General features: G+C 48.1%; 1 protein-coding gene across 7 annotated transcripts in view; it reads right to left on the bottom strand.

The window, feature by feature from the left end:
• TAOK2 (TAO kinase 2) overlaps positions 1 to 15,691 on the bottom strand; it is a 1,046,857-nt gene that overhangs the window by 144,394 nt on the left and 886,772 nt on the right. For all 7 annotated transcript variants that reach the window (XM_086932114.1, XM_086932110.1, XM_086932116.1 and 4 more), the window contains one exon: positions 7,794 to 7,997. In XM_086932114.1, coding sequence (XP_086788240.1) covers positions 7,794 to 7,997 — 204 coding nt within the window. The remainder of the gene's footprint in view (positions 1 to 7,793; positions 7,998 to 15,691) is intronic.

The following is a 15,691-nucleotide window of genomic DNA, read 5'->3' as shown; positions in this document are numbered from 1 at the left end:
TGAGTCAGGCTTTGGATGAGCGTCAAGGCACGCTGGAGAACCTATGGGCGCCTTGTATTTTTTCTCAAGGCGAGGCAGTTGAGCTGGCAGCGAATTTGGAGTTTGCATGAGCTTCACCCCTTCAGTCCATATAAAGTCTATGATGGGTATAGTATGGACTTGCTTGAATGGTTGATTTTTGAAATCATAGAGGAAACAGTCCTCCCTCTGACTCTGGGCAACTTGAAGCGCTGGGCCGCTCTATCCATCAGCTGATGGAAACTTGCAATGTCCACCGGAGCCGAATCCCCGGGCTCTACCGGAGGAGGGAAGGCGTCTGAATTTGGTAGTCGTCCCACTCAGCCATGTGGGTGACGGCGTCATCATCATGGACTTCTCCATCTTCCCGTTCTGGAATGACATCATCATCATCAACCGGGTACACCTTAGTGTGCAACTTCACTGACGACTGAACCTGTGGTGAAGGCATTGGTGGCAATGGTGGCGGAACAGTGACAGGAGCCACCTCCGCCACAGGCACATGAGGCATATGCGAACCCTGTGGAGAAGGCGGGAAATGCCGGTTGTAGTCGTCCAACATATGTTGGAGATTTGAGATGAGCGACAAAGGCAGTGTCGCAGTTGGAACTTGTACAGATTGTTCTTCTGCCTGAGAATACTAGTCGTCATCATCATCACCGTAATCCTGGCACTTAATACTCAAAATTGAAGGACTGCGTCCCACTGTGAAGGAATCCCCACATCATTGTCCGAGTCAGAATCCTGCTCAGAGCCCGTGGTGAACATGGGCAAGGGAGGCTGCCGATCTGGGATGGATAGCTGGTCAACTGGTCGTTGATGACGATGGTGCAAGGGGTCGGCGGTGGAAGAGCCAGACCCGGTGGAAGACAAGGGCACCAAAGGCAATGAAGCAAACGATGAAGGAACAACCGTCGACGGTGTCATCGACGGTGCCGACGACGACGCTGGCAGAGGCGTCGACTAAGTTGTTGCAGAAAGATTCAGCGTCGACGGAGCCGCCGTCGAAGGAACCATCGTAGACGGTAAGGTCGTCGACGAAGTCGCCGTCAACGGGACAGACGACGAAGAAGATTTCCTGTGAGCTTTCGTCGACCATGACTTTGCGGTCGACGAAGCAGATTTCTTCCTCGACAAGGAGACAGTCTTCAAGCTAAGCGATACCTTAGTCGACATGGAAGACGTTGACGTAGCCGTCGACGATGATCCAGAGGCTAATGTTGTCACTGTCACCGATCCGGAGACGGCTGATCTCGTCGTCGGGACGATCGTCGACGCTCCTGTCGACGATGAAACAGGTTTCGGAGCAGAAACATGATGGGAGGCAGCAGAAGACGCCTGAGAGCCAGGTAGGTGGTGGTGAAGACACCGCAGGAGCCACAGACAGGGAAAGTTTCTTCCTCTTTAGAAAAGGTGAAGGCATATCCTGCGTTTGGAGGCTGCTTTTGAAGGTCCAGATTGCAAACTTTCTGCATCTGACAGTGCTGAATCCTTATCCTTAAGTCGCTGAAGCCAAATGAGGAGTCAGCCTTCTCTGTCCTTAAGGGTATTTGTAGAGAAAGTCCTGCAAAACTTGCATTTACCAACCTCATGGTCGGGATAAAGACAATAAATGCACTTCTAGTGGGGGACCCTCAGAGTAAAGACGCAATCTCCCACAAGAAGAGCAAGGTCTAAATTAAGACTTCTTATTGGAAGACATGCTGAGAAGACTGGAAAACTTGAAGAAGTTGAGAAAACTGAGCAGAGCTCAGGGAGACTCCCTTCACACGACATGCAGTAGAAAATCTGAGGGTCTGAGCTATGAGGAGAAGGTTCTGGAAGGGTGCTGGCGCCTGATTGGCTGTAGTTTGGACTAACATAATGACAGGAATATGTTACAAGTGTTTTCTCTCTCTACCTTGTATTCCTATGTAGGAATTGTTTTTGAGAATTTATTATGTATTTTCTAGTATTATTTCATGTGTTATGTATTTACATACATATGTTATTGGTATTTTATTGCTATTTTATTTACCGTAGGACTCCCACTTCGACGACGGGGAATATTCAAGCATGTGAATCTATGAAAGACACCCTAATACTGGAGAACATATGTACAAGTCCTTTCATGAACCTATTTACAATAATGAACTTGAATAAAGAGGGATGGTCTGGCAGCTGCAAGAAAGTGGACAGAGCAGAGAGATAACCCTCAAGAGTGCCTAGAGTAGAGCCCTGCTGGGCAAGGGAAATAATTAAGAGAGGACTATCAGAAAGAGAAATTGCCAATGGCAGGAGCATACTATTTTGGTGGAGGGCCGCCTGGCCTCCAAAATAAGTGTACAAACTTCAGGAGGAAGGTCAAAAGCCAGCAACTGTTGCTGCTCAATCACAATGCAAGGAGGCGGAAAGTTGCCATGTTCAGATGGAGAACCTTCTCCTGCGACAGAAGATCCTCCCAAAGGGAGAGATTGATCGGAGGATAGATGCTCATTTTCAGAAGCTCAGGATACCAAATCTCCGTGCCCAGTCCGGAGCCACAAGAAGGACTTGGGGCCCCAGTCGTTTCTGAACTTCTTGAGAACGCTGGGCAGGAGTGGTATGTGTAGAAAGGCGTACTTAAGGGCTGAGCTCCATTTGGGACAAAAAGCGCTGCTGTGCAGTAGCCGCCTTGGAAACTCCAAAGCTCAATACTGCCGACATTGCTAGTTCTCTTCGGAGGTGAACAGTGGGCGTTCTTTTCGGGGGTGAAGAGATCTAATCAAGGCTCTCCCCACTGCTGAAAGAGACTTTACGCTAACTCCTGGCGCAGACGCCATTCGTGAACCCTTAGGCATCGACAGCTGAGTTAGTCTGCCCTGGCATTCAGAGAACCTGTCAGATGTTGAACCACCAAGGATATGCCCTGTTGTTCCAGTCATGTCCAGAGATGGAGGGCCTCTTGACAAAGGGTCCACAACCCTACCACGCCCTGCTTGTTTCAGTCCCACATGGCGGTGGTGTTGTTCAGGAACAAATACACTAAGTTTCCCTTGACAGAGAGAAAAAATGCTTTCAATGGTAGTCAAATCACCCGGAGCTCCAGCAAGTTGATGTCCTCTGATCTCCACCTCTCCTAAATAGCTGCCTTATCCCAGGATTGACGCTTCTGTCACTAATGTGAGATCTAGTTTGGGAAGGGAAAAGGGTCTGCCTTTGACTCCATCACAGTTTGTAAGTCATCACTGCAGGTCCTTTGCAGTTCCTTTTGAGATCTGGACCACATCAGATAGATTCCCTTGATGCTACGCCCACTGGAACTTCAGGTCTTACTGCAGAGCCCGCATACACCACCTGGCATGATTTGTCAAATGGATGCAGGAGGCCATGAGGTCCAACAGCCTCAGAGTCATTCTCACTGAAATCCAGGACAGAGGATGAACGATCGGTATAATACTCTGAATATGCTGGACTCACTTTCTGGGAGAATAAGCCAGAAACTGCACTGAGTCAAGAACAGATCTGAGTAAAGAGAGCCTCTAAGAAGGAGTCAGGTTTGACTTCGGCACCATCATAGTGAACCCCAGCGAATGCAGGAGGTCTGCCGTAGTCTGGTGGTGGACAACTGCTGTCTTGGGGAGGACGCCTTCCACAGCTAGTTGTCGAGGTAGGGAAAGACTAAAACCCCTAACCTGTGCAGCGGAGCTGTAACCACCGCCATCACCTTGGTGAACATCCAAGAGACGCTGGCAAAGCCAAAGAGTAGCATAGTGAACTGAAAGTGATTGTATCTCTATCTTGAAAAGCAGGTAACCCGTACTGGCAGGCAGGAAGGGGAGTTGAAAATACGCATTCTACAAGTTCAACTCTACCAGCCAGTCTCCTTGGTCTAGGGCAGACACGACCTGAGCCAAAGCGAGCATCTTTAATTTCTCTTAGGGAGAATAAGCCCCAAAACTGCACTGAGTCCATAACAGATCTGAGTAAAGAGAGCCTCTAAGAAGGAGTCAGGTGTGACTTCGGCACCATCATAGTGAACCCCAGCGAATGCAGGAGGTCTGCCGTAGTCTGATGGTGGGCAACGACAGTCTGGGGAGAGGACGCCTGAGTAGGACGAAGACCTTTGTTCTTTTTGGGTATCCGAAAGCAGCGGGAGTAGCAATCACTGCCTACTTCTGATAACGGAACACTTGCTATACCCCCAATGGCCAGGAGAGCTGTAACTTCCTCCCGTAGTAAGATAAGATGATCTTCAACCAGCCGTTCTTGAGATGGCGATAAAGGAGGATGGAAAGACTGGAAAAGGAGGGAGTAAGTCTACTGAATGATCTGCCAGACCCATTCGTCAGATGTTATGGAAAGCAGGTGGAGGAGAATATGCTGGATTCTCCCTTCAACTGAACACCCATGGACTAGCAGAACCAAACTAGTAGGACTTGGAACCAGCAGCAGCCGGGGGGTTGGTGGTGGACGACATCTGGCTACCATTCCCACGAGGTTGAATTGCACCGCATCCATGACCTTACACAACGTGGAGAGCTTATGCATGATGGTGGATGGGGTATGGCTAATGCGGTTAAAAGCCCCTTTTATTGGCACGAAAAGGGCAAAAGGCATACTGGGGGTGAGGTATTTCTGAGAGGCCCAAGTGCCTGGCTATAGCCCACAAGTACTTTAGGCACTTCGGTGCTGAGTTCTCCTTCTCTCCTAAGAGACGAGTACCATTGAAGGGCAATACCATGAGGTTTGCATGGACAGTCCCTGAAAAGCCAGGTGTTCTCACACGGGCTTGGCACCACAAGGCCGCTGCTGATGAAACCACTTTGCCCAGCGAGTTATTAGACCACACCTAATGGTGAACTTTTCTGCATCCCTACTAACTCTCGCTGCTTGGGAGATGGGAGTGCATGGCCCAGGCCTCCTTCGGGACCTGAGGCAACACGTGGGCAAGCGTTTCCCATAGGGAATGCCACATAGCCCAAAAAGCATTCAGTGTTCACCAACCGCAATGCTAGGCTGGCGGAAGGAAACATCTTCTCTAGTGCGTCAAGCCTCTTGGATTCTCTGTCAGGGCGAGTGGAAGGGAATGCGCCAGGGGATGTTGAGGCTTGAACAACCAAGCTCTCCTGAGTAGGTCGTTGGAAACTTGTATCACCGGGGGCAGAGCAATGGCAGCGTGCTACTGCCCTGTTCACAGGAGCACCTGTGCTAGGCTTGGACCAAGTGACTAGAATGGACATCCACAAGTGCTTCATTGAAGGGCAAAAGGGGTTCGGATAGGAAGCCCCTTGGTGAAGCACTTCAGTCAATAAGTTAGTCTTAACCTACATGGAGGACAGCACAAGTGCAAGTGCCCTCTTCATCACCATGGCTTATGACGCTCACTCCTCCATAGCCATAGTAGGTGGAGAGAGAATACCAGCATCTGGAGAGGTGTCCCTTCAACTGACTTCCGCAAGCTCCTCCTACCACTCCAATTCCTCATCTGGAGTGTCTAACTGGTGCTCTATAGGGTTCAGTGACCCCTCCCACTCTTCTCCAATGACTAACCTCAAAACGTTCAGGCAATGACCTAGAGTCCATGGGCTCCATTGGTGCCGTAATCTGCATTGATTGATGCCAATCCGACTTAGTTGTAGGGAATCAGAAGGGGGCTGGCACCACCAATGGCACACAGGAGGGGTCGGCCCACTCAAAACCTCAGTGCATGGCTGTGTAAAACTCTAATTTTAGCTGGTGTGTCTCTGAGAAATAGGGGAAGGGGGCGCTGGGGAGTCACACAGAGTAAGACCTGGCAATGGCTCCGCAGAACCGTGCCAGAAAAGTTGATGTTCCTCGCTTGTCTCGTCAATCTTCAACGGATGAAGTGCAGTCGAAGTCCATCTAGACTTCTGCTTGTGCTTCTTCCCAGTGTCCTGAGGATCTTGAATGCGATGAAGACGACTAGGGTCTCCCGGCACGATCCTGCAACCACCGCTTCCTCAATCGGGCTGAGATCTCCTAGGAGTTGCTCAATATGGCCCCGACTGCTAGGCCACAAGTAGCATTAGGGACTGCTCCCGTAAAGCCTTCGGTGCCATGTCCCAGCTGTCCAAGCACAACTTCTAATCATGGTTACGCAGGAGACACCAAAAGCACACAAGGTGCGGGAAGGTAACCGACACACACTGACAGGTGACATACGGCTTCAACCCTACTTTTCTAGAGGTCCTCCTTCAGCACAGAAGGAAAAAATCTCAGCCAAAACATTGAAAAAACGTTTGTCAAAAAGAGACAGAGGGATAGCTCTTCTCCGGATCTGTTCTAACTGGTGTGGAAAGAAAAAAACTGACAACCGCATGCCTGGGGGGCAGCTATATAGGTGACCGCAAGGTCACATCCGGCACCGATGCAGACGTCGCCAAGTAGAGCACAACAGAGCCAACCTACGGGAGGTAGGAGTACTGCTCATGCATAACTTTCTGGAACCAGTCTGAGGTTAGCAATCTTCAGCTAGAAGTCTATTGGATTTCAATTTTATGGGGAGCCCTTGGCACCAGAAAATCAGACCCTGCCGACCTTATAGTAGAAGACGAACATGAAGAGTAGCAAAGAGCAAGAACTGAAGACCCAGCAACTGACCTGGTGTTAACCCGGCCGGCTTGTCGACTTAGACAATTGCACCATAAGACAACTTGTCCCACAGCTGTAAAGTCTCCAAAGCCTGGGAGACCTGCAGGAACTTCAATCAAGAACCAAGACTTACCATGGGACAGCGGAACTGTCCCCTGCATCTTGCAGACACCCAAAGAAGAACTGTGATGACTCGGGAACCGCCAGGTGACTTTTGGCATAAATATTCAAAGCTGTGTAGTCTGGATAAAATTCACTGGAAACAGCCCTCACATTGATGCGAATAAGCAAACAGTTTAAACGAGAGGTTCAGGTAATATGGGAATGATGATCTTACAAGATACTGGAAAGATGTAGATTCTCACACTTTAAAGTATGGTGATGGATTTTTTTTTTACATTTTCATTTCTTAGCAAAGTATGGCAAACACTGATTTGTCATTATTTATTGTTGCCAACTGTCCTGTCCATTCACAAAACCTATTTTTGTCTCAGTTGAGGGCATTTGCCAGGCTACTAGCTAGCGATACAAAAGGGGATGATGGACGGAGCGTTTGAGCAAATCAAACACTCACCCCCAGTCAACTGATCTGGGTTTAATCCATCACCATTCTTTAACTCACTCTGCCACCGCAGTTCAGACATGGCCATATGCAAATCAGTCTGACCCTGTGCCTCATTGGAACAGTCCAGCCTGAACTGCCAAGCCATGTCTTCCCTGGACCGGAAACAAGCATCCTGGGACCGGTTTCGTGTTCATAGCCAGGCTATCTTGAATCCAGTGGCAAAGTGAGCAAGGGACTAACGTCTGAGAATACCCTGCCAACTTAGGGTGAACAACGCGATACAAAAGGGGATGATGGACGGAGCTATTGAGCAAATCAAACACTCACCCCCAGTCAACTGATCTAGGTTTAATCCATCACCATTCTTTAGCTCACTCTGCCACCCCAGTTCAGACATGGCCATATGCAAATCAGTCTGAACCTGTGCCTCATGGGACCAGTCCAGCACGAACTGCCCATGATGGTTTCATTGAACCCTGAGTTCTGAGATGTTTTACTGCTGTTGGGAGCTTAACCCCACCCAAGTAGACTCTTGTTAAGGGGACATGCACTTTGTAAGAGACAAAACAAATCTACAAGCTTTCCTGAAAAGAGTATGCCAAATGTTCCCCTTCAAACTCCTACTGCAAGGTCTCACCTCCCGGAGCAGATCCTGGTCCAAGTTGTGCCGAGCCAGCAGCATCTTCCTCTTGTACTGTCGACACTGCAACTCAAAGTACTGGCGCTGACGTCGCAGAAGGTTGGCCTCCTCTTCAGCCTGGTAGTGCTGCATGGTCTCCTTCTGACGTAGGAGCCACTCCTGCTTTTCACGTTTTGGGGTGCTCTGGTTCTCGTGCAGCTCCTAGCAACACAAAAAGTGGCAGAGCGGGTCAAAAGAATTAGAAAAGAAGCAGTTCTTCATACAACTTCCAGCACCTTCTCCCATAGGAGGACCAGTACTCATGAAACACAATAAAAAGGAACACTTTTCAGTCTATTTTTATGGCAACATAAGTTACAGTAGTAATTCTCACTCAGTATCCCGGCTTGTGTGCAGAGACTATGAAAAAGGGAGCAGATTTTTTTGTGCAAACAAGGAACGGTTCTCTGAAGTAATAGTACTGTAGTATTCTGCAGAAGAGACCATGATTGTATACTGCACTGGAAATTTTCCGCCTTCTTTAAAATCGATGACCTTTGCATATCTAGATGCGCCGCAAAGGTAATTATGCCCTGTAGGAAGTTGGCCCTCTATATAGTGCACCAAATTAAGGTACACTGTGCAGGGAGTCGAGGCAAACCCCAAAGGAATTACAGAGGCACAAATTACAGCCCAAATGTTCTTTTTTGTGGTAGTGTGGGCGAACAGTTAGGTATTATAGAGGGTAGTGCGAAGCATTTATTGCATACGCAAAGGCATTATAGGAGACTGACAACAAAATCAGACACTAATTTATAAAAATAACACGTTTATATAACTTTTTAGTTTAGTTTTCAAAAATGGACAGTGCATTTTCTGGACCGCCAATATTTTCCTATAGAAGGGAAGATGTGTTGCCTTCTGTCACTTGTCAGCGACTTATGGGACTGTTCTTCTGAACTTAAGGTGAATATTGGGCAAGGTCCAGGGCCACACCAACATGTCACCTCAGAAGACTCTGGGGCATCTGGATGTGGAGCTGTGTCATGGCGTTAGGTGTCCCATTCATTTAAATGGGAGAATGGTTTGGTTACCAAGAGGCTGCAGCACAGACTGGGGCACCACTCCAGCAAAACCCACAGGGGGTCTCAACACTTTAGATCCTCAGGCACACTGGGACACCTTCGGTCCACTTTTTATCGGGCGGTGAGGCTCGGGTGCAGTGGTGTCTTTTGGCTTTGGAATCCGGTGCAGGAGTCTCTCGCAGTTGGAGGGGGGCCTGCAGCCGGCAATTGGAAGTCCAGTTTGGGCAAACCCAGTGTGTGCTTGGCTCTTGGGGCCCCATTGGCAAAGTTACCTCCCTTGGACTCTGGTGTATGGGTGCATAGGTGGTTTGAGGTGCTGGTCACATACTAACGTCTTTGCTTTGTGGTAGAGGGGAAACATGACACCATGGCCACTCACAAAGTGGGGTTCACTGTCCCTGACGTCTGTCGACCTGCAGGTCAGTCTTCCTCATTTTTGTTGTCTGGACTGGGCACAACAATCCTTTGCTGCTGCAAGGCGTCTGGTACCCAGGTATTTGCCCTGTACGGCTCCAATTGGTCCTGGTGTCCTCCTGACCTTAAGGAGCACAGGGTCCTCATTCTGGGGAGCTGCTGCACTGGGCTGGCTGGGAAGCGTTAACTCGGTGGACCGCACCTTGTGTCTTTGGTGCCTGCTGCTGCAAGGGAGTAGCTCCTCTATTTCAAGGGAGTTTCTTCAGGCAATTGGCAAAGAACTGGCAGCTCTCTGGGTTTCCTGGAGAGTGCACAGCAGCAGGACGAGTCTTCTTCCACGATTGTTGGGGGCAGCAGTCAGACTACCACGATTGGCACAAAGTCAGTTGTTGGTTCTTGTGACAGGACTCTCCTCTATCCACTCCTTCTCTTGACCTGTTGAAAGTTGATAATCTGGCATCAGGGGGTCCCCTAAATGCTCAATTTAAAGACGTTAAAGGGAGCAAGTGGTAGTATCCAATGGGCTACTTACTCCTGGGGTCACTATACCCCCTACATGACCACTTACTGTGGGAAGTGTGATTAAACCTGTCCCAAATTTCCAAAGTGCGCCAACACAAAGATGTGCATATCTGAAAAATAGTATCCACATCAAGTTAGTCCATCTTAGGTGTGGTACTAGCCTGCGGTGGGCACGCCTGCCTAACTAGCAATTTTTTCTGCCTGTCCAGGTGCCAAAGGGCTCTGGACAAAGGGGGTCTGCTTCCTCTCCTGTGAGGGGAGACTGAATCGCATTTCAAAGATGCCAATTTCTTAGAAGTTTGCCGGCCTAGGAAGACTAATCAGCAGGTCATCCTGTGAGAGGGTTGTGACACCCACTTCAGTGACATGATTTGTTCCTGTCCTCCTGAGAGCAAAAAGCTCTCACTCTAGGTCAGAAAGGTGTCTTGAGTGGCAGGCTGGCAGGAACGAAATGGTTACTTTCCAGTAGGAGTAGTTTTGCAGCATGAAGAGTTTTCTGTATTCACACGCTCTACATTACTCTGCCATCTAGTGGATGGGTCTGGAAATGTCAGTTTCGTGTTTTTTTTCTGAGGGGCGTCAGAGATCACCATTTGGTGCTAGGTCCATCCCTTGTGACATTAAACGGTGCCCCAGAAGTTCCTGTGTGTGGTACCCACCTTCTGATTCTTTTTACCACTTTTCCTTCCTCGGTCAAATATGGTATGTCTCACATTTTCTTGTCTTTAGTTCTTTGTTTTTCTTTTACATGATCTTTTCTCCCACCTGTTTGCATTACTCCTCTGAGGGATGGTGGGTGGGTCGCATGTGAATCCAGAAATCTCTTCAAGTTGCAAAACTACTCCTACTGGGAAGTTAAAATTTCATTTTGCGGCATGAATCCTTTTCTGGATTTACATGCTGTGCATTAGGTTATGTAGAGGTGTCCCCCTCCTTGTGGTGTTTGTGGTAAGATGAAGAAGACCTTGCAAACAGGTATTGAAGTACCTTTTGACCCACCTGAGGTCCTTTGTCATCTGCATATCCTCGCAGTGAATTTTGGTGAAGGTGTGTGGAGATGTCCATGTCGTCGCTGCACATAGTGTCTATTGGCACTTTGGCCATGAAGGCCTGGGTTGCCCATATTTTCCTTGTTGAGTGGAATTTTGGCCAGGAGTTTAGAGTTTTTCCCACTGAGGAATAGCCTACCTGACTTGCTTCTACAATCCAAGTGTAATTGTCCCCTTTGTCACAGGTGTTCTTTTGTTGGACTTAAGAGTGAGAGACAAACAATTGATTCCCCTTAAGGAATTGTCTTGTCTCCTATAGACAGTATAGTAAAGCCCTTGTCCCATCCAGGCTTCTTTCTAGTCGTGTTTGTGGGTTTTTGAAGAAAACGGATTCATGTTGAATTTGCTTACTACCTTAGGTAGCAATTAAGGGTTGGTCCTTAGGATAACCTTTTCCTTGTGGATTTGCATGTATGGTACCTCAATTGTTAATGCCTGTAGTTCACTAACTCTCCATAGGGATCTTAAAGTTATTAAGAAGGCAGTCTTTATCATGATTGTAGGAAACTGGCTCTATATATACTACACCAAAATGAGGTATAGTGTGTATAGAGCCCAAGTGACCCGAGAGGTAGGCAGAGGTTAAAGTTAGATAGAACCTTACTCTATATTTGTGGTAGAGTGGTTGAGCAGTAAGGCAATATCAGAGGACAGTGTTAAGCATTTGATGTACACACTCAGTCAGCAAATGAATTCACATTCAAGAACTGAACTCTAGGCCAATTATTTTTGTACAAAAGAATATACTGTTTTATTTTTAGAACCAAGCAAGCCTGGCACAGGTAAGCAATAAAAACTTTTTAGTAATAGTTGCTGAATACAGAACAGTTTGAAAATGCAATTGTATTTGTACTTGGTTTGATTTACAGGGGATGCAGTAGGATGCAGCTCTTAGCAAATACAGTACATTGAAATGAATAGGCTTTTTCAGTAAATTACAGGTAAGTTAATTTTACGTTACTTTTCTAACTCAGTGCTGGATACCTAGATTCTGCACTGGGACATTTCCTGCAAACATGTAAGTAAATATGTTTTGGGTATTTGTGCGATTTTTAAGGAAAATATTTAGATTTCAAAACTCCACACGTAGAAACTTTTTAGAAGAAAATTGTCAATGTTATCCTATGGAGGAAAAAGTAATTTTTTTAAAAGACCTTTATTGGCGTTGAATGGTTTAATACACAGCATGTTGCCTACATCCCAGACAGGCCGGCAGTGCATAAGGACATTGTCGTTTAAAGCAGTAGAGGCGGGAGGGGATACACACACAGCAAGCCGCCTACAACCTCATCGGGCCGGCCGAATCTAGGGGGCAGTTCGCGTCCCGCAGTGTCGTGTATGTAAAGGGCGTTTTTTTTCCCATGTGTACATTTCAGTTTTCATGCCCGGTCTTTTCTGACAACTTCCATTTATTCAATATTCACCCCTGTTCTGTATATCATTCTCAACAGCCCTGGATTCTGTGGGTGTGTCATTGGTTGTGTTGTGTTCCAACAGGTAAGCCTGAAGTGGGGCCCAAATATCGCGTGGGCGGGAAGAGGGTGGTTGTAGCTCAGCATAGGTATGGAGCTGCTCTTGACAGAATATAAGGTCTCGGAGCCAATCTTTAAATTTGGGGGCCCTCCCCATGACCCATTTACAGGAGATTCGGCGTTTAGCTAGAAGAAGCGCCAGTGAAGCGTAGCACCGTATTTTTGCAGGTAGTGCTTCAATGTACCCTAAGAGAGCGGTGAGGGGGTCTTCCAGCCCGTGTGTCCCTGTCATTTGCTCTAGAGCTCGCAGTACCTCCCCCCAATATCGGTGTACAGGTGGGCAGTCCCACGCCAGATGTTTGAAATCTGCTCCGTGTTCTCCACATCGATCGCAGCAATCGTAATCTCGTAAATTTAGTCTATGTAGACGAACAGGAGTGAAATATACCCGGTGAATATACCTGTAGTGTTTTATGCGCAGCCTGCTACTGGCGGAGACTGCTCCAGTTTGACGGCAGCAGAAGGACCACTGTTCTTCCGTAAGAGGATATCCTAGCTCTCCCTCCCATTTGGACTTAGCTGGTGGGGGGTGATAGTCACGGTCGTTTTGAGTGGTCCGATATAAAAGGGACACTACATGTGTAGGGGTGGCAGAAGAACATGGAGGGGGCGCATGATGGGAGGTCTTAGGGGGAAGCATGAGGTGAGGGTCCTCATATCCTGCCTGAGCCTAACATAATAGAACCGATCTAAAGGGGTAGGAGAGGAAGTTCTGAATAATTCACCACTAGTGCGGAATTTCCCTTTTATATATAGTTGTCCCCAAGTGAGACTGGGCAGCTTGCTTGTGTGTCCGGGAGGTTGTGTCCCCACTGGAGGGGTAGTAGGGGTGAATATTGTAAGGGACATTGGGTACTGCAAGCCAGGTCTCTCCAAGCGCTGTTAGTGGATTGAACCGTAGTAGAGGCTGTGTGCCTTGGGACTGCGGGGGTGCTTAAGTACGCCGAGCATGGTGTGGGGGTCATATAGCCATTTTCTATTGCGAGGTGGGGCATATATAGAAGTGGATGCATCCAGTAGGCTGCAAAGTGAACCTCAGCGCAATTGAAATAAAGCTCCAAATCGGGTATTTCAAAACCTCCATCCGAGAAGGGTCTTGTGGGAACGTCCCAGCTTAATCTGGCTTGCTATCCGCCCCATACGAGACGGATCATTTAGGTTTTGATATCTTAAAAAAATGGCGGCTAGGTGCGTATGGTATATTCATAAAGTAAAGCACTTTGGGAATATCACCATTTTGATCAGTGAGGCTCTCCCAGCCATGGAGAGGGGCAATGCAACCCATCTAGTGATTTTGTCAATAAGGAGATAGAGTGTTCAACTGTGATTGGACCGCAATAGTACGGCGCGGTCCTAGAAATGTTTATTCCGAGGTATGTAAGCGTGTCTGTGCACCATTTGAGTGGATAGTCAGGCCCGAATCTAGTGGTAGCCTCCGTAAGGGGGTATATCTGGGATTTCTCCTAATTGATGTTAACCCCGGAGAGGTGGCCGAATCTAATGAGGAGTCTAAGGATTGGGTTAAGGCTTTCATCTGGGTTGCGCAGATACAACGTAAGATCATCTGTGCATAGAGAGATTTAAATTTGGCGTTCTGGGTAGATCAGCGCATGGTTCCGATAATGTCTAATTTTAGCTGCCAAAGGTTCAATCGCTATGGCGAAGAGTAAGGAAGAGAGGGGGTATCCATGGCGGGTGCCCCTAGCTATTGTGAAGGCATCGCATTGGATGTCATTGACCATGACTCTAGCCTGTAAGCCAGTGTATAACAAAAGTCTATCCACACCAGAAAAGGAGCAGGAAACCTCAAACGTTGTAAAACAAAGGCTAGGTAGTCCCACTCTAGCAAGTCAAACGCCTTGGTGGCATCCAGAAATACTGCTGAGGCATTCATATCGGGGTCTATGTCCTGGAGGACCGCCAACAAGGTGCGCAGGTTATGAGATGTCCTTCTACTAGGGACGAACCCGAGTGATCTGGGAGCACAAGGGCAGGCATAAGAGAACTAATGCGGTTGTGAGTATTTTGGCATTGACATTTATTAGTGAGAGGGGTCTATATGAGTCACAGTATAATGTCCGTTTACCTGGTTTGGGCAGGGAGATAATGCGAACATCGTGGGGGGCAGTATGCCTGTTTCGCATGCCTCCTCAAATACATATCGCTGTACTGGGATAGGTAAATGAAGGTATGTTTTATAGAATTTGGCCGGGAGGCCATCCGGGCCCTTGCCTGATTTAAGTTGCATTATGGCAGAGATGATCTCCTCATCTTCGTGGTGTGCTAAGAGGAATTCCCTCTGTCTGTTTCCCAGGCAGGCTATTGCAGTATCCTCGAACAAAGGGCGAGAAGTCTACTGGGCCAGTCCTATGCGTCTTATATAGGGCTTTATAGAAGCTGCTGAAAGCTCTCACAATCTTGTAGGTGCTCCTAAGCCAATGTCCGTCTTCCTCCTCACTTTCAAGAACCATATTAGACAAACGGGGGGTTGCCGGATCAAAGAGGCGAGCGCCCTCCCTTGGTAGTTCACCCTCTCCACATCGGTGTGCTTGGTGGTATTTTCCTCTAAATTTACATTCACTCTCAGCCGTCTCCTGATATTCGTTAAGTAGGCTTCACAGATGAGGTTGTAGTTCTGGGGTGGGGGCGGACTGTATCATAGCTTCCGTGCGCTTGAGCTCCGTCTTCAGTTTGCGGAGCGTGGAGCAGATATCTTTCAGAACTCCCCCGCTTTTTGCAATGCAATGACCTCGTATAGGGACTTTGAATGCCTCCCAAATTGTGGAGTATTGCTCAACTGAGTTTTCGTTCTGCGGGAAGAAGTCAAGTATTTCCTGTTCAAGTTCCAGTTTAAAGACTGGGTCCAATACATTTTGTGGGTTCAAGCGCCAGGATAGGAAGGGCGATTCGTTAGGGGGGGGGGGGGGATGGGGGGGGAGGTGATAAGTGCCAAGGAGTAGTCAGAGTATGTGTGGGGGGAGGCATGGAGCGTGTGTCAGCCAAGTAGTGAGACCCTTGGTGAGGAGCCATCCATCTATCCTAGACCAGGAGGCACGAGCAGCGGTGGAATACGACCCCTCCCGAAGTTGCGGGTGTAAGTGCTGCCAAGCATCGAGCAACTCACATTCCTCGACTATCGTTTTCAGGATATAGTGTGCCTTGGAGTAGTGGTGCGGTTGTGGATGGGAGCGGTCTAAGGTGGGATCAAAGGGGACATTGAAGTCTCCGCCCCATATCACATGCGTAGACCCAGTATCTATAATCTTCCCCCAAAAGTACCAGAAAGTACTCAGGGTCATCAGTGTTTGGTCCGT

This window comes from Lissotriton vulgaris, chromosome 7, assembly GCF_964263255.1.
Source record: "Lissotriton vulgaris chromosome 7, aLisVul1.2, whole genome shotgun sequence".
Taxonomy (NCBI): domain Eukaryota; kingdom Metazoa; phylum Chordata; class Amphibia; order Caudata; family Salamandridae; genus Lissotriton; species Lissotriton vulgaris.
The sequence above is the reverse complement of the archived record's forward strand: the minus strand, read 5'-3'. Positions and strand labels throughout refer to the sequence as shown.